This window comes from Sminthopsis crassicaudata, chromosome 1, assembly GCF_048593235.1.
Source record: "Sminthopsis crassicaudata isolate SCR6 chromosome 1, ASM4859323v1, whole genome shotgun sequence".
Lineage (NCBI taxonomy): Eukaryota > Metazoa > Chordata > Mammalia > Dasyuromorphia > Dasyuridae > Sminthopsis > Sminthopsis crassicaudata.
The window spans coordinates 10,285,213-10,308,750 of record NC_133617.1 but is presented as its reverse complement, the minus strand read 5'-3'; the positions used below and the strand labels follow the sequence as shown (position 1 = coordinate 10,308,750).

Genomic DNA, 23,538 nt, shown 5'->3' with positions numbered 1-23,538 from the left:
ATGCGCACAACCCGCCGCGGGCCTTCGCACTGGGTTTCCCAGAAGCCCTTGCAGCCCAGGCGGCGGGAGGGAGCGCGGCCCACGCGGGACTTCCTTTCACTCGGTTTTTTCGTCCTCGGGCCCTTAGAGCCTGTCTCGGGTCCGCTCAGGCCTCAGTTCGGCGCCGCCTCCGAGGCCGGGCAGCGGAGACACCGCCGCTGAGAAAGGTAGCGCCCAGGGAGCGAGCCGACGGTGGGGATGCGGGGAGGGAGCGGGGCCTCGGGCGCCATGTTCCTCGGTCTGCTTCCTTCTCGTTGGGTCAGTCCTTTGCGGGAAGCCGGCCTGGCCGCTTCTGCGCATGCTCTCTTCCGAGGCGCTCGCCTAGCCGCTAATGCGCACGCGCAACACCCCTCTGGGAGCCAGGGGGCTGACACTTTGCTCTTCCCCAGTTTGGAAACAAGCTCGATCGCTTCTGCGCATGCCCGTCCTGGGTTCTAGGGGGCTGGCCGATCACCACGCTTCTCCCCAAATTCGTGTGCTTATTGGTCCCTGCGGGAGTGAAGCTAGGGCTGACACCCAATCAGAGGCCGTTGCGCCCCTCAGCTGCTCCCTCTAGTAACTTTCCCCTCCCTTCGTCTGCTTTGGCTCTTCCTCCCAGGGCTGCCCCTCATCCTTTGCCCGGTGCTGGGGCCTCCTGTAGTTCCTATTGGCCTCTCTAGAGAGCCCGGCCCTTCAGCAGGCTGTCCGTAAACTCTAATTCCCCTGGGCTGGAGGGCGGGGCGTCTGTGACCAGAGCGGGGCCGCCCCTGCCCTGGAGGAGCTTACACTCCCCTCTGGGCAGGTGGAAGACACCCCCGACGGGGGAATCTGAAGGGCCTCCTGGAGGAGGAGGCCCGGGGCCGAGCCTTGTAGGGAGTTAGGGTCTAAAAGGCAGAGGTTTGGAGAGATGGAATGCCAGACAGAGGGGGGCACATGGGCAAAGGCCTGGTGGTGGGAGAGAATGCCCTGCATGGGCTCGGCCAGGTTAGCTGGGCCCCCTGGTGAAGGGCATTAAATCGAGACTAAAGGAGCTTCTGCCTCATCCGGCGCCAGGTTCCGATCTGTGTGTGCTGCCAGCCGCCGTGCGCACGCACAAGTTTTTCCTCGAGGAGCTTACAGGCTAATGAAGAAGTCCGAACAGGAAGTAGTGATGAAAAGAGGGAGAAGACTGAGCAGGGAAAGTCCTGCGAGGAGCGCGCAGCACCGCAGGCAGCGTGGGGAGGGACCTCGGCCCGCCGCGGGTAGTTGGCTCAGAAGCCCCGCCCTCAAGGAGCTTGCCCCGCCTGCTTCTGACGTCACCGCAGCATCTCTTGCACCCCAAACCCCTGTTGGAGTAATTTGATGCAAAGATTTTTGCTCCCCATTTAGCCACTTCTCTTTTTATCTGAGGTGCTTCCGTCTTGCCTGTGCAGAAGCTTTTCAGTTTCATAAGTGATCAAAGTTATTTAATTGCCGCTTTCTCTTGTTTGGTTGAGAATGGCTGGGAGAGACATAGAGATATAATCTATTCTAATTTTTTTATGTATGATTTTTAACGTTAAGGTTATGTGATCATCTATACTATAAGATATTTAATATGTATGGGAATGCCCGTCATCTAGGGGAGGGGGTGGAGGGAAGGAGGGGAAAAATTTGGAACAGAAGGGAGTACAAGGGATATTGTAAAAAAAAAAAAAAATTACCTATGCATATGTACTGTCAAAAATGTTATAATTATAAAAATTTTTAAAAAAGGTTATGTGATCATCTAGAAGGTGCGTGAAATGTAATATGAGGTTTTGGTCTAAGACTAATTTCATCCCGATTACTTCCAGATTCCCCAGCAGTTTTTATCAGATAGGGAGTTTTTCCCTAAAATAATTTGTTTTCCATTTGATCAAACACTTAGTTATTGAATTCTGTTGTTTCTGAGTGCCCCTTGTCTAGTCGATTCCAGGGAGCAATCTTTCCATTCTTTAGCCAATATCAGATGGTTTTGATTACTGTTGCTTTCTTTCTTTCTTTTTTTTTTATTAATTTTATAATTATAACTTTTTTTGACAGTACATATACATAGGTAATTTTTTTTTTTACAACAGTATCCCTTGTACTCCCTTCTGTTCCAAATTTTTCCCCTCCTTCCCTCCACCCCCTCCCCTAGATGGCAGACATTCCCATACATATTAAATATCTTATAGTATATCCTAGGTACAGTATATATGTGCAGAACCAAATTTTGTTGTTGTTGTTGTTGCAAAGGAAGAATTGGATTTGGAAGGTAAAAATAATCTGGGGAGAAAAACAAAAAATGCTCACAGTTTACACTCCATTTCCCAGTATTTCTTCTCTGGGTGTAGCTGATTCTGTCCATCATTGATCAATTGGAATTGGATTAGCTCTTCTCTATGCTGAAGATATCCACTTCCATCAGAATGCATCCTCATACAGTATCATTGTTGAAGCGTATAATGATCCCCTAGTTCTGCTCGTGCCACGCAGCATCAGTTGATGTAAGTCTCTCCAAGCCTCTTTGTATTCCTCCTGCTGGTCATTTCTTACAGAACAATAATATTCCATAACATTCATATACCACAATTTACCCAACCATTCTCCAATTGATGGACGTCCACTTAGTTTCCAGTTTCTGGCCACAACAAACATTTTGGCACATACAGGTCCCTTTCCCATCTTTAGTATTTCCTTTGGATATAAGCCCAGAAGTTGCACTGCTGGGTCAAAGGGCATGCACATTTTGATAACTTTTTGGGCATAATTCCACATTGCTCTCCAGAATGGTTGGATTCTTTCACAACTCCACCAACAATGCATCAGTGTCTCAGTTTTCCCACATCCCCTCCAACATTCATCATTATTTGTTCCTGTCATCTTAGCCAATCTGACAGGTGTGTAGTGGTATCTCAGAGTTGTCTTAATTTGCATTTCTCTGATCACTAGTGATTTGGAACACTCTTTCAAATGAGTGGAAATAGTTTTAATTTCATCATCTGAAAATTGTCTGTTCATATCCTTTGACCATTTATCAATTGGAGAATGGCTTGATTTCTTATAAATTAAAGTCAGTTCTCTGTATATTTTGGAGATGAGGCCTTTATCAGAACCTTTAACTGTAAAAATGTTTTCCTAATTTGTTACTTCCCTTCTAATCTTGTTTGCATTAGTTTTGTTTGTGCAGAAACTTTTTAATTTGATGTAATCAAAATTTTCTATTTTGTGAACAATAATGATCTCTAGTTCTCCTTTGGACACAAACTTCTTCCTCCTCCACAAGGTAGATTATCCTATGTTCCTCTAATTTATTTATGATTTCATTCTTTATGCCTAAATCTTGGACCCATTTTGATCTTATCTTAGTATGTGGTGTTAAATGTGGGTCCATGCCTAGTTTCTGCCATCTGTTGCTTTCTGATACAGCTTGAGGTCTGAAAGTGCTATTCCTTATTCATTCTTACTTCTTTCGATCATTTCTCTAAATATTTTGGAGCTTTTATTTTTCCAAATGAATTTTGTTATTATGTTATATATTCTATATAGAGTCCCCTAAGTAATTTGATTGTTTAGCATTAATAGTGTAATAGTTTTTGGTAACATCATTTTATTATATTGGCTCAGCCTAATCATGAGCACAGAATATTCCTGTAGCTATTTAAAATTGTCCTTTATTTCTTTAAGAAATACTTTGTAGCTGAACGTATGAAATTTTTTGTGCTTTGAGTTGACCTCCCAGACATTTTATGCTGAGGGTGCGATTTACTTTTCCATTATTGTTTCTTTTGTTTTGTTATTATTAATTATAAATGTTGTGGATTTTTGAGGATTTATTTTGTAATCTGCGACTTTGCTGAAAACTATTGTCTCAATTAGTATCTTTGTTGTTTCTCTAGGATTTTTCATCTTATCAACAGAAATAATTTTCTTACTTCTTTGGTCATCTTTATTTCTTTAATTTCTTTCTCTTGTCTTTTGTTGTTGCTAGCATTTTGAGAAATATTTCAAATAGTAGTGGGAAGACTGGGCATCCTCTCTTCACTCTCTTATTTACTGAAAAAAAATCTGTGTATCCCCATTCCATATGATTCTTCTTTTTTTTTTTTTTGCAACTTTTTTTTTTTGTTTGTTTTTTACTTTTTTTACTTTTGTTTGCAATATCTCTGTGCCCAGTAAACTGTCAGTTTTTGCAAAATTTCCAGGTGGTGCTGAGAAATATGTATATTCCTTTACTGTATCATTTAGAAGACACTGTAACTCTGGTTCTTCCAGCAATTTGTTCAGTTGCATATTTCCCCTTTTATCCATACTATTTTTACTTATCCAAATCTGAGAGAGGGATTTTGAAGTTCCCCATTACTATTGTAACTATCTGTGTCTTCTTGAAGCTTCTATATTGTTACCTTTATAAATTTGATGATAAGTCATTTCACACATGCAAGTTGCTCACTGACATTGGTGAGCATAGTGGAGAAAGTTCTGTAGAGACAAGCCATCAATACTACCTGGAGAGGGGAAAAGGCATCTTTGGCCTGGGCTTGCTTTAAATTGGGGTTACAACCCCACCCCTACACCAGAACTTCTACTGGTTTAGCAGTCAGTCAGTCAGTAAACATTAGTAAGTAACTATTAGGTCCTGGGCGTGTGTGAACACAGGAGATACAAATGAAATTAAAAAAAAGGGCTGTTCTTGAGCTTTAGTAACTTAGAATATAATGGGGGAAGGCTACACAAAAAGGTCATTCTTACTTTGCTGAGAAAACAGGAAACAAGATTTTTATCCCCCCAAGCAGAGGTCCCACCCCTTCTTGGATCTCTCCCTCAGTGGATCCAAAATGGCTGCTGAGGAGCCTCTGAAGCACAAGACTGGGGTTCAAGGCCCATCTTTGACCCAGAGCAAGTCACTTCATCGAGTACTCCAGTCAGCTCTAAAACCATAAGTTGCAAAGAAAGTGTCGACCTGTACTGGCAAGGGGAGTCTCCTCATCTCGTCTCTCTTTTCTCTTTAAGTGGCCCCCTTGGCTAGCCTAGGTGCTCATCATAACACCTGTAAAGCAGTAGGACAACCTTCCCTCTCAGATGCCAGCTCCTCACAGAATGCCCCAAGGATGGCCCCACCTCCCTGATGGGCTCTGAAGGCTTCCCTCAGGACAAAATATGGACTCCTTTTCACGTGGATCCCCCAGGCTTCCAACCTGGCTCCCTTCTTCTTTCCAGATGTTATTTCCCATGATTCTCCTTGCCAGACCCAGGAGGTGGCTCTGCCCTTGACATTCCGTGTCCTCCAGGCATTTCTGCTGTGTCCCCCCACACCTGGAAGACTTACATTGTCCACCTGTGTTCCTGGTAAACTTTCCATCCTTCAGACCTTGCCTCTGGAGCCAAATCTTCCATGAAATCTGGGTTCTCCTGCCAGTTCTTAGCACTGTCTCTGAGATGGTCTGGTCTAGCTCCTCTGAAGGTCTCAGAATAAGTCCTTGTCAGGATAAGCAAAAGTCCTTACCCCACGTTGTGGACGCCAATTTGTAACGTGCTGTTGTCTCCAGAAGCTGCCGATGGCTCTCTGGGAGGAGATCTGCTGTGTTAACTCAAGTCTCTCGTAGAGAACCGTTGTCTCCAGACAGTTGCCGTTAACTCTGATCCAGAGAAGTGATTTCCCTTCCTGCAGAGAGCTGCCTCAAGTTTGGTCTAGAGCAGAGACTGACTTTTCTTCCAGAGCTGCCCTCTTTTATCCTCCCAGAGAATGGGTGTGGGATAATGCAAGGGCTTCTGGGAAAAATTACTTCAACCAATGAACTTGCTCCTCCTAAGCATGCCAGCTCTTCCCCAGAAATTCACAAGTAAAACTCCCAGTCATGGCCGGAACTAGAGAATTGTCAAGTACCGACTTAGCACTTAGTAAGAACCTAACATTTCTCCATTTTGCAAACATCTTTTTCCCCACCTCTACATGTTATGCTCCCCCAGTAGACTTGGGGGTTTTTGGAGGACGGCTCTGTTTCTGTTCCTGTATGGCTCAGTGGACAGTAGTTCATGTCTTGCACTCAGTAGGTGCTTCATTTGTGTTTGCTGACCGGAATGGATTGCTTGGCTAGTCCATAAGCTCCAGGTATTAGGATTTCCAGGTCAGGGTCTAAACAAGGCAAGGCCGATTCCTCTAATGTCTGCTTTTTATCCCTCAGGGCCAACAGCTGAGGATTCTCTTTCCCCAAAGGTAAAAGCATTGAGTAAAGCCATGGCCCTTGCCTTCCTGCCTCCTGTGGCTCACCAGGTAAGTGGGAGTAGTTTTTCTTTTTTTCTGAAATAAGTATGTTAGCTCTCCAGTTAGAAGTTTATTTCCTTTCCATAATTTTTTACCCCCAAAATTGGGCTCTTTAGGAACCAAGTTGACACAGTGCCGTAGAACTCTTATATCTAGTTCTAGAGCTTTCCCCTCTCCATCCTTTGTCTAGGAATTCAGTAGTCCCGCCCTGTGACCTGGACTCAGAGTCATGATTGCCTAATAATGAGAGAAAATACTTGAAGATTTAAAATCTGATTCGAAAAAGCCTGTTGGTATTGAAAAAAATAATGTCACCATTTTACAGATGAAGTAACTGAGTGTCAGGGAAATGTTCCTTGCCTAGGAGCCTCCTGATAGTAAGTGCTGGAGCCAGGACTGCAAAGAAGAGAAGAAGCTGCGGGCTTCTGACTGCCCCCACTCCACTGTAAGACAGAGGAAATCAGGAGTGACAGTGGAACATTGCTGTCTCACGTGTAACTTTCGAAAGAGAGTCCGCAGGGCCCTAATGCTCCAAGCATTTAGAGAAAAATTTTATTTGTGTATGTATACATATGTATATATGTATGGAACGTATGTGTGTATACATATATGGATATATATCAACAAATATATACACGTACACACATATATGTATATTAATGATAATGTTTAATTCATGTGCAGTTTCTTTTTAACAAGAGATTCTAGTTAGGAATTAATATTTAGAATGTAAAGTGATTTTGCTTCATGTTTCTAATTGTTAATTGTATCAAATGAAAGATACGGAGATGTAAGAGTAAAATATATGACACCGGCACATTGGAAAAAAGGACGGTCTAAGTGTGAATTTTGGCTAAAAACAGAAGCAGGTCTGTGATGGTGCAAGGGTGGCCTGGAGATGGGGGCCAGTCAGAATCCTCCTCCTCCCTTCATTCCTTGCTGTAGCCCCCCGACCCCTGACCCCCGTCTGCCCTCAGGCTGCCTAACTAAGTGTTTGATCAAATGGAAAACAAATTATTTTAGGGAAAAACTCCCTATCTGATAAAAACTGCTGGGGAATCTGGAAGTAATCGGGATGAAATTAGTCTTAGACCAAAACCTCATATTACATTTCACGCACCTTCTAGATGATCACATAACCTTTTTTAAAAAATTTTTATAATTATAACATTTTCTTTGATAGTACATATTCATAGGTAACTGTACAGGTAGGAAGAGTTCCTGCCCCAACACTCTGAGCTGAGATTCAGGCCATCAGCCCTTGGCCTCTGGGCCTTTCCATCTGACCTGCAGCTGACTTCTTTATTCAGTGTTGTCTTCTCCTTTTAGAGAAGAAGTCCCGAGAGATCTGGGTCTTTTCTCTTTGCACTTGGCACATCAAAGCTTTGTCCCCCATCCATCTATTATTTTGAGCTGAACATAATTATTATGTTTTGCAGCATTCAGTTTTAATGATTACTGTTCTTCCAATCTGCAGTCCTTATTTATATTCTTTATATTGCATATTGGTTTGCTGGCTCCGCTTCCCTCACTGTGCACGTGTCTTCCCTTGATCTTCCATAAATTTGAGATCTTTGTGACCAGTGAGTGGATGTAGACGTGAAGAAGCCGAGCCGGGGGGCAGTCTTTCAGCCCACCCTCACTCCATGCTGCTGTGACCGCCAGCTGCCACACCCTGGCTCTCTGTCCTTCCCCATTTGGTGATCTGGCCTGCTCTCTTCCTCTTCCTTTTTTTGAATCCTCTCTAGTCTGGCTTTGGATGTCATCATTCACGTGAAAATGTTGCTCCAAACTTACTGGCGATCCTTTAATTGAGAGAGTGAGGCCGTTTCGGAATTCTCCTGCTGCATCTCCCTGTACCTTTGATGCTATTAATCACTTTTTCCTCCTGGACATTCTCTCCACTCTTGTTATTCTGTGACCTTGCTCTCTCCGGGTTCTCCTCACTTTTCCTTGTGGGATTTTCATCCACAGAGTCCCACAGGGCTCTGTCCTGGGCCCTTTTCTCTTCTCTGTAACATTTCGCTTGGCGTTCTCATCAGCTCCATGGATTCGGTTATCTTTAGGCTGCTGAATCTCAGATTTATATTGATCCAGCCCTAGTTTTTCTTCTGAAACTAGCTCCATGTCACCATCATGTGAGTGACTTCATACTTGTGTCCTGCATGTCCAGAACAGAACTCATCATCTTTCCCACCAAATCTTCCCCTCTTATGATCTTCCCTGTTCCTGTTGAGGGGAACACCATCTTCTCTTCAGTCACCTGGGCTCAAAATCCAGGAACATCCTCCCCTCCTCTCTCATTCCATTCACTCTCCTCCAATCCTTGCCACGACTTGTCTTTCCTGGCCACAACCTGTCTCTTTGTCCTCCTTTTCCTCTGTCTCTAGTTCAGGCTCCCGGCAGCCCTCTCTTGCCTGATTCACCTTTCCCCTTGTCCAGTATCGCTTCAAGGTGAGCTTCCATCTGATCCTGGTACTGATGCGGAGCAGCTTCTAGTGAAGATGTAGCAGTCACCCGAAAGTCCACTGGCCTTGGTGGGAGGTCCTTGGGAAGGCTCTGTTTCTTCCCATAGATTATCCTGCCCCAGTTTATTTACAGGGATGCTATGCTTACCGATATTGCAGGCTTTCAGATAACAATTTCTGAGACTAACGAGCAACAATAACGAGGTGCTTCAAGTTGGTGCAGGTTCGGAACAAAATTGGGCATCTGCCACTTGACCTAGTGATGTTTCAGGCCTAAAAACACGCCTCTGGAAGGTTCCCCTCCTTGAGTCCTGCCCAGAGAATTATGGGTATTGTACCTGCACACAAAGTCAGACCAGATCCCTCCTCAACTCTACCTCTAAGGCATAAAATGAACATATCAGTGACAGGAACTCCCCATCTCTCTTTAACTTTTTCCTATAAATTTATCTTCTTGCCCCTGGTTCTTTGTTAACTTCTTTTAGAACTTAACCTGCTTTAATTGGCATAACAATTTTAATAAACTGTGTTAGGATTACAAGGTGAGAATTCAGGTTTTCTGGACAATTACAAGGTGAGAACTCAGGTTGACTTGATAGAGGGGGCAAGCTCATTGGCTGGGGTGGTTCTTCCCAGAAGCCCTGGCATTATCCCACGCCCATTCTCTGGGAGAATAAAAGAGAGGACTCTCAGAGAAAGAAGAAGACTCTCTGCATTACATCAGGCTTGACGGGGCTCTCTGCAGGAAGGGAAGTAACTTCTTTGGACAAGAGTTAACAGCAACTGCCTGGAGACAACGGTTCGTTACAGGAAGAAGAATCTGTCTGAGAGATTTGAGTAGACACAGCAGATCTCTTCCCAGAGAGCCCCGTCAAGCCTGATGCAATTCAGAGTCTTCTTCTCTTCCTGGAGTGCTGTCCTCTTTATCCTCCCAGAGAATGGGCGTGGGATAATGCAAGGGCTTCTGGGAAGAACCACTTCAGCCAATGGGCTTGCTCCTTCTATCAAGTCAACCTGAGTTCTCACCTTGTAATTGTCCAGAAAACCTGAATTCTCACCTTGTAATCCTAACAAACTGCCCCTTGGAGATGGGTCCAAGGCTGCAAATTCTTTGGAGACATCTTGTGACACTGGTCCGGGACCCCAACTTTTTAGGAGTGCCTCTTGAACCACGACATCGCCCTTCTCGGTAAACTCCAGTGGTTCCTTCTCATCTTAGAAGCAAATCTGAAATCCTTCCTTGGGCAGGTAAAGCTCTTCACACCCAGCACCTCCTAGCATCCTCCTCCCCTCAGTGGCTTCCCAGCTCCCCCTCTACTGTTCTTGTCCTCCCCATCCCTGAGGCACAGGCTTTTGGAATGCTCTCTGTCTTCCCCCGTGTTCCTCCAAGAGCCATCCCCAAAGCTGTGTTTGGCAGGATGCTCCCAATTCCCCGTCCCCTGGTTTTCCCCTCCCAGGTTGCCTTCCCTCTACCCTGTGTAGGCCTTGGCTGTCCCTGTCCCTGTTTAGAAGGCGAGCTCATTGAGGGCCAAACCTGCAGGACCCTCGGAAGCTGCTTGTCCTTCAGTGACGTGCTTCAGAATCGTGTTTAAACCTTGGCGTCCCATGGAAGCTCTGAGGGCCAAAGCTGGAGAGAGCCATTCCCTTCATCTCTCCTCCCAGTGCTATTGGGAGTCAATCAGTTGGTGTTTTAAGTGCCTACTGTGCGCCAGGCACCATGCTAAGATTTACAGAGTTCAAACAAGCTTAAGAAGCTTTGAGTCTGATGTCAGGTAATCCCAGCTTGTACCCAAGAATGTATTTGCTGCTTCAGGACCTGGTGACCTTCAAGGACGTGACCGTGGACTTCACGCCAGAGGAGTGGGGGCAGCTGGTCCCCTCCCAGAAGGAGCTGTATCGGGACGTGATGCTCGAGAACTACCGGAACCTGGTCTGGCTGGGTAAGGATGGGCCCGGGCCACAGGAGCTGCCTTGTGGCGGTCTATGCTTCTTTCCCTAGCCTGTCTTAGAGGGAGCATTGAATGTCAAGCCCTTGCATGGGCCAGAGACAGTCCGCTCCAGCACAGAGCAGGCCCAAAGTCGTTCATTTCTGTGCCTGAAATGGACAGTTTCTGATACTTCTGAGAGGGGACGTCCTGTGCTCCATTTGCCCCGGATTCTCCCCAAGACCCCGGGGCAGCTGTCTGTAGACACCCAGTGGGGCTGAATGCGTTGTTTACCCCCCGACTGACCCCATGCTTTCTAGGAGCACAGTTCTGTGTCCTTCAGGGCCCTTTGTCCCGTCTTCCTAATATCTCTTTTTATTGTTGTTCAATCGTGTCTGACTCTGCATAATCCTGTGGACCATATTGGACATGGGGTTTTCTTGGCAAAGTTATTGGAGTGGTTTGCCATTTCCTCAGGGTCGCACAGCTAATGTCTGAGTCTGGATTTAAACTCATATTCCTGACTCCAAGCCCAGCTCCCTAACCACTGAGGCTCCAAACTATCTCTCAGCCTCAAGGTGACACAGCTAATAAATATCTGAGGCCAGATTCGAACTCAGGTCTCCTTGGGGTCCAGCGCTTTGTCCCATGGGCTGTCCAGCTGCCTCTCCTGCTGTGTCTGTTTGTCCCCAAAGAGGGAAGGGAAGGGTTCTATTCAAGTTGTCTCTCCCATTTCTAATGAGCAGGACTTGCAGTTTCCAAACCAGATGTGATTTACCAGTTGGAGCAAGTAGGCGGCACTTGGGGACCTGACGGGGAGACCCTGACAGGCAGCTGTTCAGGTGAGTAAGGGAGCACCAGCATCCTATCTGGCCATTCTGAGGGCAACACTTTTATTTTTATTTTTTAACTTTTATTTTATTTTTTATTTTTGAATTCTTTCTCTCCCTCCCTCTCTGTCTCTGTCTCTCTCTCCCTCTCTGTCACTGTCTCTGTCTTTCTCGTTCTCTCTCACCCCACTCCCCTACTCATTTAGAAAGCAAGACATACGATACTCCTTTTATGTATGATGTTACAAAAAAACAAAGTTATACTTCGTGCTGCTCTCAGAATCCATTACTTCTCTCTGGAAGTGGAGAGCGTTTTTCATCTTGAACCTTCAGAATTGTCTTGGATTACTGTATTGCTCGGAATAAGTCATTTATAGTCCATTATCATATTGCTATTAATATAGCAATATAATAATATATTATTATATTACTATGTCTGTAGTGTTCTCCTGGTTCCGCTCACTTCATTTTGCATCAGTTAATATAAGTCTCCTCAGTTATAATCATATACCACAATTTGTTTAGCCATTCCCCAGTTAATGGGAAGCTCCTCAGTTTTTAGTTCTTTGCCATCACAAATATAGATAATTTTCCTTTTTCTTTGATCTTTTTGGGATATAGACCTAGGGATCGTATTCCTGGGTCACTGAGGATATGCACAGTTTTTTTGCTTTTGGGGCCTAGTTTCAAATTGCTCTTCAGAATAGTTGGATCAGTTTACAACTCCACCAACAGTGTATTAGTGTTAAAAATAGCTAGTTAACAGCAAGAATACACAATGATCAACTGTGAAAGACTCGATTCTTCTCAGCAGTTCAGTGATCCAAAGCAATCCCAATTGACTTTGGATTGAAAATGCCATCTGCATCCAGAAAAAGATCTAAGGAGCTTGGATGTAAATCAGCACATGCAATGTTCATTTCTTTTTTCTAATTTTTTTCTCTCCCATGGTTTTTCCTTTTTGCTCTGATTTTTTTCTCTCCCAACATGATTCATAAAGCAATGTGTATTAAAAATAAATAAACTTATTACAATAAAAAAGCAAAAAACAGTGTATTAGTGTTCTTATGTTTCTACAGCCCCTCCAATATTTGTCATTTTCCTTTTCTGATGTTAGCTAATATAATAGGTGTGAGATGGCACTTCCAAGTTGCTTTATTTTTTATTTTTAAATTTAATAATAGTGCTTTATTTTCAAAATACATGCAAAAATAATTTTCAACATTCACCCTTGCAAAACCTTGTGTTTGAAATTGTTCTCCCTCCCTTCTCCCACCCCATCTCCCAGACAGCAAGTAATCCAATAAAGGTTAAATGTGTGCAATTCTTTTATGCACATGTCCACATTTATCATGCTGCACAAGGAAAATCAGATCAAAAAGGGGGGAAGTGAGAAAAAAAAAAAAGCAAGCATTCAACAACAAAAAAAGTGAAAATACCATGTTGTGATCCACATTTAGTCCCCACAGTCTCTCTCTGGGTGCAAATGGCTCTCTCCATCACAAGTCTATTGGAATTGGCCTGAATCACCTCATTGGGGAAAAGAGCCACGTTCGTCAGAATCGATCATCCCATAATCTTGTTGCCATGCACAATGATCTCTTGGTTCAGCATCAGTTCCTGTCAGTCTCCCCGGGCCTTTCTGAAATCATCCTCCTGAACATTTCTTACAGAACAATGATATCCCATAACATCCATATACCACAATTTATTCAGCCATTCTCCAATTTATGGGCATCCACTCAGTTTCCAGCTTCTGTCTACTACAAAAAGGGCTGCCCCAAACATTTTTGCACATACAGGCCCCTTTCCCTCCTTTATGATCTCTTTGGGACATAGGCCCAATAGAGACACTGCTGGATCAAAGGGCATGAAGAGTTTGATAACTCTTTGGGCATAGTTCAATATTATTTTCCAGAATGGTTGGATCATTCCACAACTCCACCAATAATGTATTAATGTTCCAGTTTTTTCACTTCCCCTCCAACATTCATCATTATCTTTTCCTGTTATCTTAGTTTGAGAGGTGTGTAGTGGTACCTCAGAGTTGTCTTAATTTTCATTTCCTCAGAGTTGTTTTAACTTGCATTTCTTTAATTATTAGTGATTTGGAGAATTTTTCAAAGATTATAAATAGTTTTGATATCTTCACTGGAAACTATCTCTTCATGTCCTTTGACCATTTATCCATTGATTAATGACTCTTATGAATTTGACTTACTATATTTTTGAGAAACAAGGTCTTTATCAAAGAGACAATATAAAAAAGTTTCCCTCAGTTTTTTTTTCTTTTTTTTTTTGTTTGCTGAGGCAATTAGGGTTAAATGACTTGCCCAGGGGTCACACAAGTAGGAAGTATTACCAGGGGTCATACAACTAGGAAGTATTAAGTGTCTGAGGCCGGCTTTGAATTCCGGTCCTCCTGACTTCAGGGCAAGTGCTCTATCCACTGTGCCACCTAGCTACGCCAGTTTCCTATTTTTCTTTTAAGTTTAGCTACAATGATTTTGTTTGTGCTTTAGTTGTTCAGTCATTTTTCAATCATGTGTGACTCTTTGTGATCCCATTTGGGGTTTTATTGACAAAGATACCGGAGTACTTTACCAGCTCATTTTACAAATGAAACAAACAGGTAAAATGATTTATTCAGAGCAGAGACCAGTTGTGAACTGAAGATGAGTCTTCTGTCTTTAGGCCCAGTATACTTTTCACCTCCCTGCCCCTTTGTACAAAAACCTTTAAATTTCATGTTTATTTCCTGTGATCTTTTTTTATCTTATGTTTGGTCATAAAATCTTCCTTTATTCATGTATTTGACAGGGTATATTTTCCATTCAGCCCTTTACATTTAAATCTTATTCACATTTTGATCTTATCTTTGTATACTGTGTAAGATGTTGCTCTATACTTAGCTTCTGCCACACTGCTTTCCAGTTTTTCCAGCAATTTTTTTGAATAGTGAATTCTTGCCCCCCAAACTTGGATCTTTGCATTTTTAAATACTAGCTTATTGTGGTCATTTGGTACAATGTATTGTGTATTTAGTCTATTGCACTGAACCACCACTCTATTCTTTGCAAGTACCAGATTTTTTTAAAAAATTATTTTAAATTAATAAAATATTTTATAAATAAATTATAATTTTATACAATTATAATTTATAAATAAATAAAAATATTTTTAAAATGTTTTAATGAATATTACTTTGCAATACAGTGCAATACAGAAGGTGGCTAGGCCACCTTCTTTCACTTTAAAAAAAAATGATTCTCCTATTACTGTTTTTGACCTTTTGTTCTTCTAGATGAATTTTAAAATTATTTTTTCTATATCTTTAAAATAATTTTTTGGTAGTTTGATTCCTATGGCACTATGAGTAAATAAATAAATTAGGTGGTGTTGTCATTTTAATTATATTGTCTTAGCCTACCTAACCAAACAATCCTGGGCAAGTCACTTTACCCCAAATGCCTCAGGGAAAAAATAAAAGTCATCTCCCCTTCACAATTGGGCAGTTTTTTTTTTCTGGTTTTACATGTACATTCATTTAAAAAAAAAAAAATATATATATATATATATATATATATATATATATATACAGATAAATCATGGGGAGAGAAAAATCAGAATAAAAGGGAAAAACTACGAGAGGAAAAAAAAACAGAAGAAAAAAGGAAAAAAAATGAACATAGTTAATGTGATGACTTGAACAAAATAACCCAGTTGCCTGTTAGCTTCTATATTCATATCTGATCCTCTTTTCGGTGTATTTTTAAAAGTTATATTACTGATGGAATTGAGTTTTATGGAGCTATAGTCCAAGGGAATTTTCTCTATTCTTTCATAGGTCCTTTCCCTTGTTTCTTGGCTCAAATGATTCTAAGTCTTCCTTATTTTTCTTTATTTTTAAAGAAAAATTGGAAGCATACAGCAAATGTGTCATATGTCATCATGTGTTGAACCCTGATCACTCCTTTGGACACATGGGCTTTTTCCAGTCCGTTGCTATCTCAAAAAGAGTGACAATATCATTAGGGAAGTTTTTTCCTTTCCATAATATCCATGGAATCATGCTTATTTAGGGCAGAGTTTGGGTGTATAATACCTAGGGATGCGAGCAAGGGCCACAGGACTATTCATGAGTACTCAGAGCAAAGAGCATCACTGGAAGGCAGAAGCAGTTGGGGATCAAGTGGCTTGTGATCTCCCTTGCTCCCACTGCCCCAGGGGGCAGCCCTTGATGAGGAGCAGAGTATGCTTTACAGCCAAAGGCACAGACTGACTTAGGACTCTGATTTACTTTGGATTTTTTGGGAGAGGGTCTACTGTAGCTGCTGTCCTATTGCTGGTGGGCCAGTGTGGTGAGAGAGCGTGGATCAGTAACAAAATAGGAAGGCCTCCTCAGGTTGAAGAAAGTGTTATTATATCCAAGCTGCATCAGTCTTGCTGGAGAGTTTTCAGCACTCGGTTCTATATAGAAGTGGGTGCAGTTTAAACCTTAAATATACCAGAGTTGTGTCATCAGAGCTCGAGAAGAGTAGAAATAAAAGCTCCACTTGTGATTTAGGCTCATTAGTGTGACCACTGTGAGAAAAGGCACATACTTTTTTGTGTGGCTGACTAAATATTGCTATTACTTTACCGAGACGATGGAGCTCATTTATTGCTCCACCAGCTGTCGAACAGAAAATCTGTTTGTCTGAAGCTCCACCAACAGTTGGTTTTCTGTCTTTAAAAAAAGTCTGTTTAGCAATTTCATGGGTGGTAAGGGACTCAGGAGTTTTTGTTTTGTTTTGTTTTGTTTTAAAGGAGAGAAAGGAATAAACATTTCTGTGGGGTCTATTATATGCCAGGCACTGTACTAAGACTTTATAGATATTATTTGTCACCACAACACTCCTGCAACATAGGTGCTATTATTTTCATCCCCATTTAACAGTCGAGGAAAGCAAGGGAAACAAATTACGTGATATGAACATTTGATTATTAGAGAATATCAACAAATTTTCAGATACTAATTGATCACTTGTATTTCATCAAAGAAATGAATTTATGTTTTTTTTTCCCTCATGTCTAAACTGCTGCAATGGCTTTCTGGGAGTCTCCCTATCTCAAATATCTCCTTCTTCCAGGCCATCTTGCACTCAGGTATCAAACTGATCTTCTACAGCACGGGCCTGACCATGCCATCCCCTTTATGACAAAGTCTCCTGTATCCCTTTACCTACCTCTAAGGTCAAATATAAAATTTTCCATTTCTCTTTTAAAGTGCTTCCTAACCTTGCCCCTATCTACCTTCCTAGTCTTCTTATACCTTCCTCCCCTCCAAGTTCTCTGTGATCCGGTAATATTGGCTTCCTGGCTATTTTCCCATATAATAGCCCATCTTTGGACTCTGGGCCTTTTAATTGGTCGTGTTCTGGAACTTACCCATCTCAGCTTTGTCTCCTGGCTTTGTTTAGATTTCAGCTGAATTTTTACCTTCTGCAGCAAGCCTTCCCTTCATTTTCCCCTCAGTGCTGGGGCTTTCCCTCAGGGATTTAGCATAGTGCCTGGTACAGTCAGTGGTCCTCAAACTTTTTAAATAGGGGGCCAGTTCACTGTCCCTCAGACTGTTGGAGGGCTGGACTATAGTAAAAACAAAAATTCACACTCTGTCTCTGCCCCTCAGCCCATTTGCCATAACCCGGTGGGCTGCATAAATGTCCTCAGTGGCTGCATATGGCCCGTAGATACTTAGGAAGTTCTTATTGGTTTGACTTGACTGACACTTTCCTCATTTATGGACAAATTTCCCTAACAAGATTGTTTTGAAGACCGACATGAAAGCTTTCTGTGATCACTGCAAATATAGGGTTATGTTTGCTATTCTATGTTTTGACATTAATTTTTAGTGATGGAGGTAAAAGATAGTATCTTAGGTACAACAGCAGAACCAGAAATATTTATACTTTTAAATTTTTTTTTTCAGATTTTGTGACTAGACTTGAAACCAAGCTGACCATTCCAGAGCTGGACATTTCTTTGGAAGTCTCAGCTCAGGAAAAATTCTCAAGGGACAGTCCTTGTATCTTCAAATTGGGAGAAGCCTTGGAATATGATGGCTGGCTGGGAAGGCAGCAGAATGAGGAGAAACCTTATGAATGTAATGAATGTGTAAAGTCCTTCCACCAGAGCACACAGCTGCCTTGGCCACAGAAAATTCATAGCGGAGAGAAATCTTTTGTGTGTAAGGACTGCGGGAAAGCCTTCCGCCATCGCCCGGCTCTTTCACAACATTGGAAGATTCATACTGGAGAGAAACCTTATAAATGTATAGAATGTGGAAAGGCCTTCCACCAGAGGGCAGGACTGAATCAACATCAGAAAACTCATACCAGAGAGAAACCTTACATCTGTAAAGAGTGTGGGAAAGCTTTTCACCAGAGCACAGCTCTCGCTCTTCATCAGAGAGTTCATACTGGAGAGAAACCTTACGAATGCACGGAGTGTGGCAAGGCCTTCCATCAACGAACGGGACTCAATCAACATCAGAAAATTCATACCGGAGAGAAAACCTACGTATGTGGTGAGTGTGGGAAAGCCTTCCACCAGAGCCCTACTCTTACTCGACATCGGAGGATTCATACAGGAGAGAAACCTCATGTGTGCAAGGTGTGTGGGAAGGCCTTCCACCAGAGCACAGCACTTACTCAACACCAAAGGATTCACACTGGAGAGAGACCTTATGAATGTACAAAATGTGGGAAATCCTTCAACTGCAACTCATACCTTATTTCCCATTACAGAATTCATATCGATGAGAGACCGTACGAATGTAAGGAGTGCGGGAAGGCTTTCCGCCGGAGCACGCAGCTCACGCGACATCGGCGAATCCACACGGGTGAGAAGCCTTATGAATGTAATGAATGTGGAAAGGCCTTCTATAGGCGGTCAGGACTTACTGGACATCAGAAGATTCATACTCGAGAAAAACCTTACGGAATCAAATGACTGTAGCAGAGCCCTGAAAACGAAGCACTTACTTGAACAGACACTGAGGAGACATATTATAAATGTAATGAATGTGGAAATGCCTTTTGCCAGATTATAGGACTTGTTTGACATCTGAGAATTCTGATTGGGCCTAAAGAATGTCATGTTTCTGGCAAGGCCTTTTTCAAGAGTAAATAACTGAGCACCAAAGGAGTCACACTGGGAAGAAACTTTATGAATGCAAAGTCTTCTGAAGTAATGCATGCGTGAAAAAGTATTTCACTTTGGTGAAAGACTAAAAAAGGACCCTATAGAAAAAAAAAAAAAAAAAACAATTCCAAATTTCCCATGTCTTTTTCGTAACTTTTTTAAAATAGAAGATTATAACACTATTTATTGACCACTGTTTACCAGTATTTGCAATAAACTACATAACATACAATTATATAACATTAAAATGACTGAAAATTATTGTCTTTATTTTTAGTGAACCAAGTGATCCAAATGGTCAAAAGTCTGATTATCTGTGTTTGAGGTTGGGATAAAGAAAGAAAAAGTTTACATCAATAGTACAGAAGAATAACTGGTGTGTTTACTTAGCCATAAAGAAAAAGCCACTAGTTATTAAAATATGCTTTTTTTCCTCAAATGCTGGCCTTTATCAGCATAATATTATAGTTCTAGCCAACAGAAATGTTACTCCATGATTAAGAATTGGCTTGGGTAGTAAGAGACATGTTGTTGATCAATTATTTCAATCATATCTAATCCTTCATGACTCCATTTGGGGTTTTCTTCACAAAATTACTAGGGTGATTGCCATTTCCTTCATTTTACAGATGAGGGAACTGAGACAAACAGGGTAAAGTGACTAACCCAGGGTCACAGACTAGGAAGTGTCTGAGACCAGATTTTATCTCCGGTGTTCTTGACTCCAGACCGTGTGCTCTATCTAGTTTGCCACCTAGCTGTCAGTAAAAGATAGAATATCCCCACTTTCTAAAACATGAAGTAACAGTTTTTCTCTTTGAAAATCAAAATCAAAATGGTTCCATTTTTAAAGTCTTGGGTAAATATTAAGTTATTTTTAAATTCTGGCATCATTTGCTCATGTTTTTAACTTGACTGAAAGTTTTCAAAAAAGGATAATATCAATAAGTTGAGAGATCTAGAACTCGGGGATTTTGTGAATAAGCACTCCTACTTTGTCAGAATTACAGACAAAAAGGTTTGGCCCCTTTCCCCAACCTACACACACACACACACACACACACACCCTCTATCAAAATCAGATTACAACAAATGTGTCGTTAGGAAGTAAAAGCTGCCTTTAGTCCCTTTTTGAGAAATTTTGAGGCTGGTTTCACAAATCTTGTCTCAATTGAGGCCATCCTTTGGGCCCATAGGAAAGATGTCTATTAAAGTGGACTCAGTAAGGGCTCTGAACATTTATGCATTCATGAATATGCCAGAATGATGCCAAAATGCTTACATAGTATTTTGTTTTGCCCAAAAGCATGACAGTGGTGATGGTGGTTTAGAAATTCCATATTTTCTGAGGTTTGGAAGAAGCTTGATCTGAAGTTGCCTAGAACTGAAAAATCATTGGTCAAAGTAACTTTTAGATGCCTTTTCTTTGGTTACAAAATGTAGTTTTATAAATTGATTTCAAACAAGTGCCAAAAGTCTATATCGACCCAAAATTCAGTGCCAGGTAGCCATAGGAACATACTCAAGTGCCACAGTAGTGACTCTTAAGAGGTATTAAATATTTAAACATTTCTAAGAGGAGAGAGTTAATTCCATTGCATTTGATACTCTTTTGTGACAAATGAATAAATGCAAAAAAGTCGATATTCACTGTAAACACCAATGCTGATGAGGCAATACAAAATGAAAAACGACTTTAAAAAACTTACCAAATTCAATTACTTTTTACGTGTAGGTATGTGGATAGTTATTAAGAGAAATAGAGAGATGGATAAATGAGTGATCAATGAAAGCATTTACTGTGCTTGATCTGGATGGGAATAATTGGTCAATTATATGTTATACAAAGCAACGGCTGAGGTTTGTTTCTTTTGCCAGGACCAAGTTAGTCTACCGCTTCAAAGCTGCCACAAACATTTTGGCACATACAGGTCCCTTTCCCTTCTTTAGTATTTCCTTGGGATATAAGCCCAGTAGTAGCACTGCTGGGTCAAAGGGTATGCACAGTTTGATAACGTTTTGAGCATAATTCCAGATTGCTCTCCAGAATAAGCCTCAGTTTTCTTGTCTAACGTGGGCATAACAGCGCCTGATTCACAGGATTACTGTAGGATTAAATAGTGATACGGGTAAAGTGCTTCATAAAAGTGTCACACAATTACTGTAGTAACCAGACTGTATTCTTGGGTGATCTGGCCAATTCGCAATAATACTAAAAGTGTATCCTTGTGCTTTTCTGCAGCCTTGAAGGCCTGGCCTTGCCCCACTTTGTCATTTTGCAGGAAACCCGGGAATAGTTGGGCCCCTTTTTTTTTCCTGAGTGACTTTTTCTTTCAGGTGTTGGTATGTTTCAGAGCCTGTCTACTTTGGGCCACTAGGTGGCGCAGTGGGCAGCCTTGGGCAGCTCTAACCCGAGTCTAGCTTCTATTAATCGTAAAGCACATCTAAACTTTCTTCAAGTCCCACATATTGTCAGCATCTGATTTTTTTTTCATAAAAAAACAACAACACAACACTCTGCTTTTCCTTTCAATGCCCCCTGTTGCTGAGCTTTATTTCCATTAAACAAACAAACAAAAAAACCTTTTCTTTTCCTTCAGTGCTCCCTTTTTTGGAGCTTTGTTTGTGGAACTTAGCACAAACTAGAGCATGCAAGCTCATTTTCTTTCCCATCCTAACATCATTCTGTGAATTATTTCCTCATGGGTTGGAAAAACCCTAAATCTACACACCTCCAGACCTTTGGGAGCATCCTCCCCCTCCTACTTGATTCTCAGGGGAAACCCCCCACAATAATCCCGCCTACAAGTCATTTGGAGATCTTGGCCTGGCGCACAATTACCCCCCATTATTGACCTGGAAATTAGTCCCTCAATTCATCTGGAGATGGCTCCCTAGCCCTGGGCCATAGAAAGCTAAATAAAAATCAAGACTGGATCCCAAACTTTGCTAATTCCTAATCAAGAACTAGGCCATTGATAGACTTCTCGGTGAAATAAGCCCATTCTGCCAAAGACCTTTCTTGGAAATTGGGACTGCAAATTCTTTTGCAAAACCTGCACCACCAGCCCCCATTGCCCTCAACAGTAAGGGCAGAAAATATGTAGAGAATTGACTCAAACGTATAAGAAATCAAGCCATTCTCCAATTGATAAATGGTCAAAGGATATGAACAGACAATTCTCAGATGATGAAATTGAAACTATTTCTAGTCATATAAAAAATGCTTTAAATCACTACTAATAAGAGAAATGCAAATTAAGACAACTCTGAGATACACTACACACCTCTCAAATTGGCCAGGATGACAGGGAAAGATAATGCAGAATGTTGAAGGGGATGTGGGAAAACTGGGATACTGATGCATTGTTGGTGGAATTGTGAATGAATCCAACCATTCTGGAGAGCAATTTGGAACTATGCCCAAAGGATTATCAAACTGTTCATCCTCTTTGATCCAGCAGTGTTTCTACTGGGCTTATATCCCAAAGAGATCTTAAAGAAGGGAAAGAGGCCTGTATTTGCAAGAATGTTTGTGGCAGCCCTCTTTGTAGTGGCTAGAAACTAGAAACTGAGTGGATGCCCATCAGTAGGAGAATGGTTGAATAAATTGTGATATATGAATATTATGGAATATTATTGTTCTGTAAGAAACGAGCAGCAGGAGGATTTCAGAGAGACTGGAGAGACTGACAGGAACTGATGCTGTGAGGGATAGAAAATCCTATCCAAAAATGACTACTCAGAGATCACTCATAGACAAGCAGAATTATTTATTAGAATCTCGAGAAGCCGACCCCATCCTGGTCTGTGAGCCAGATTCACAGCAGGAGAGAGCCACTCCCTTGAAGATGCTCATGACTTTTATACATTTCAGACAACCTTCAAAATCCCATCCTCCATAGGTTGTGATTGGTCATATTTGGTCAGTGGAATGCCGCTGCAATGTGATTTATAGCTTCTTTGTACACGTATAGGTTAATCCCTATTTGGGCAAAGGAATGCAGCCTAGGCCTTCACGGGACTGGGGCCTATTTTACGTTAGCTAGCAGTCTCTGATCAATATGTGCTTAATCTGTAAGTTCTTCACCATACCTTACTCCAATCAATGCTGAGTGAAATGAGCAGAACCAAGAGATCATTATACACGGCAACAAAAAGACTATACAATTCTGATGGACATGGCTCTTCAACAATGAAGTGATTCAAACCAGTTCCAATTGTTCAGTAATGAAGAGAATCAGCTACACCCAGAGAGAGAACCATGGGAAATGAGTGTGGATCACAACAGAGCATTTCCACTCTCTCTGTTATTGTTTGCTTACGTTCTTGTTTTCCTTCTCAGATTTTTTTCTTTCTTTCTAGATCTCATTTTTCTTGTGCAACAAGATAACTGTATACATATGTATATATATATTGGATTTAACATATAGTTTAATATATTTAACCTGTATTGGACTACTTGGCATCTAGGGGAGGGGGTGGGAGAAGGAGGGAAAAAGTTTGAACAGAAGGTTTTGCAAGGGTCAATGCTGAAAAATTATCCATGCAAATATTTTATAAATAAGAAGCTATAATTTAAAAAACATAACAAAACCTAATAAGGGCAGGACAGAGTTGACAAGAGGTAAGAGTGACAGTTCTCAGACAGTGACCCTTAAGGCATTCTTCAAGGTGGAGTTCTTTGGGAACTTTGGGGAAGTCTCCAACTCAGTCTTCTTTGAGTAGATTTCCCTTTTTCTGAGGAGATACTAGAAACAGGAGTTTGGGGACAGACATCAGGGGTACCAGGGTAGATCAGCTCCCTTAAATATTTCTTGTCTAGGGAATACAATTAGGGTCCATCTAACTTTTGACTGCTTAGT

At 41.7% G+C, this 23,538-nt stretch overlaps 1 protein-coding gene across 1 annotated transcript; it reads left to right on the top strand.

Moving 5' to 3' along the window:
• Nucleotides 1-19,300, top strand: LOC141543477 (uncharacterized). The gene is made up of 6 exons (XM_074268832.1): nt 1-33; nt 128-206; nt 6,186-6,274; nt 10,547-10,673; nt 11,405-11,500; nt 17,460-19,300. The coding sequence occupies exons 1-6, from the start codon at nt 1-3 to the stop codon at nt 18,479-18,481; spliced, it is 1,446 nt and encodes a 481-aa protein (XP_074124933.1). The 3' UTR covers nt 18,482-19,300.
• Nucleotides 19,301-23,538: the final 4,238 nt, after the last annotated feature.

Coding starts and splice junctions, on each gene's coding strand:
- LOC141543477 (XM_074268832.1), top strand. CDS start 1: ATGCGCACAACCCGCCGCGGGCCTTCGCACTGG. Junction 34..127: donor GCCGCGGGCCTTCGCACTGG/GTTTCCCAGAAG, acceptor TCGGGCCCTTAG/AGCCTGTCTCGGGTCCGCTC. Junction 6,275..10,546: donor TGCCTCCTGTGGCTCACCAG/GTAAGTGGGAGT, acceptor TTGCTGCTTCAG/GACCTGGTGACCTTCAAGGA.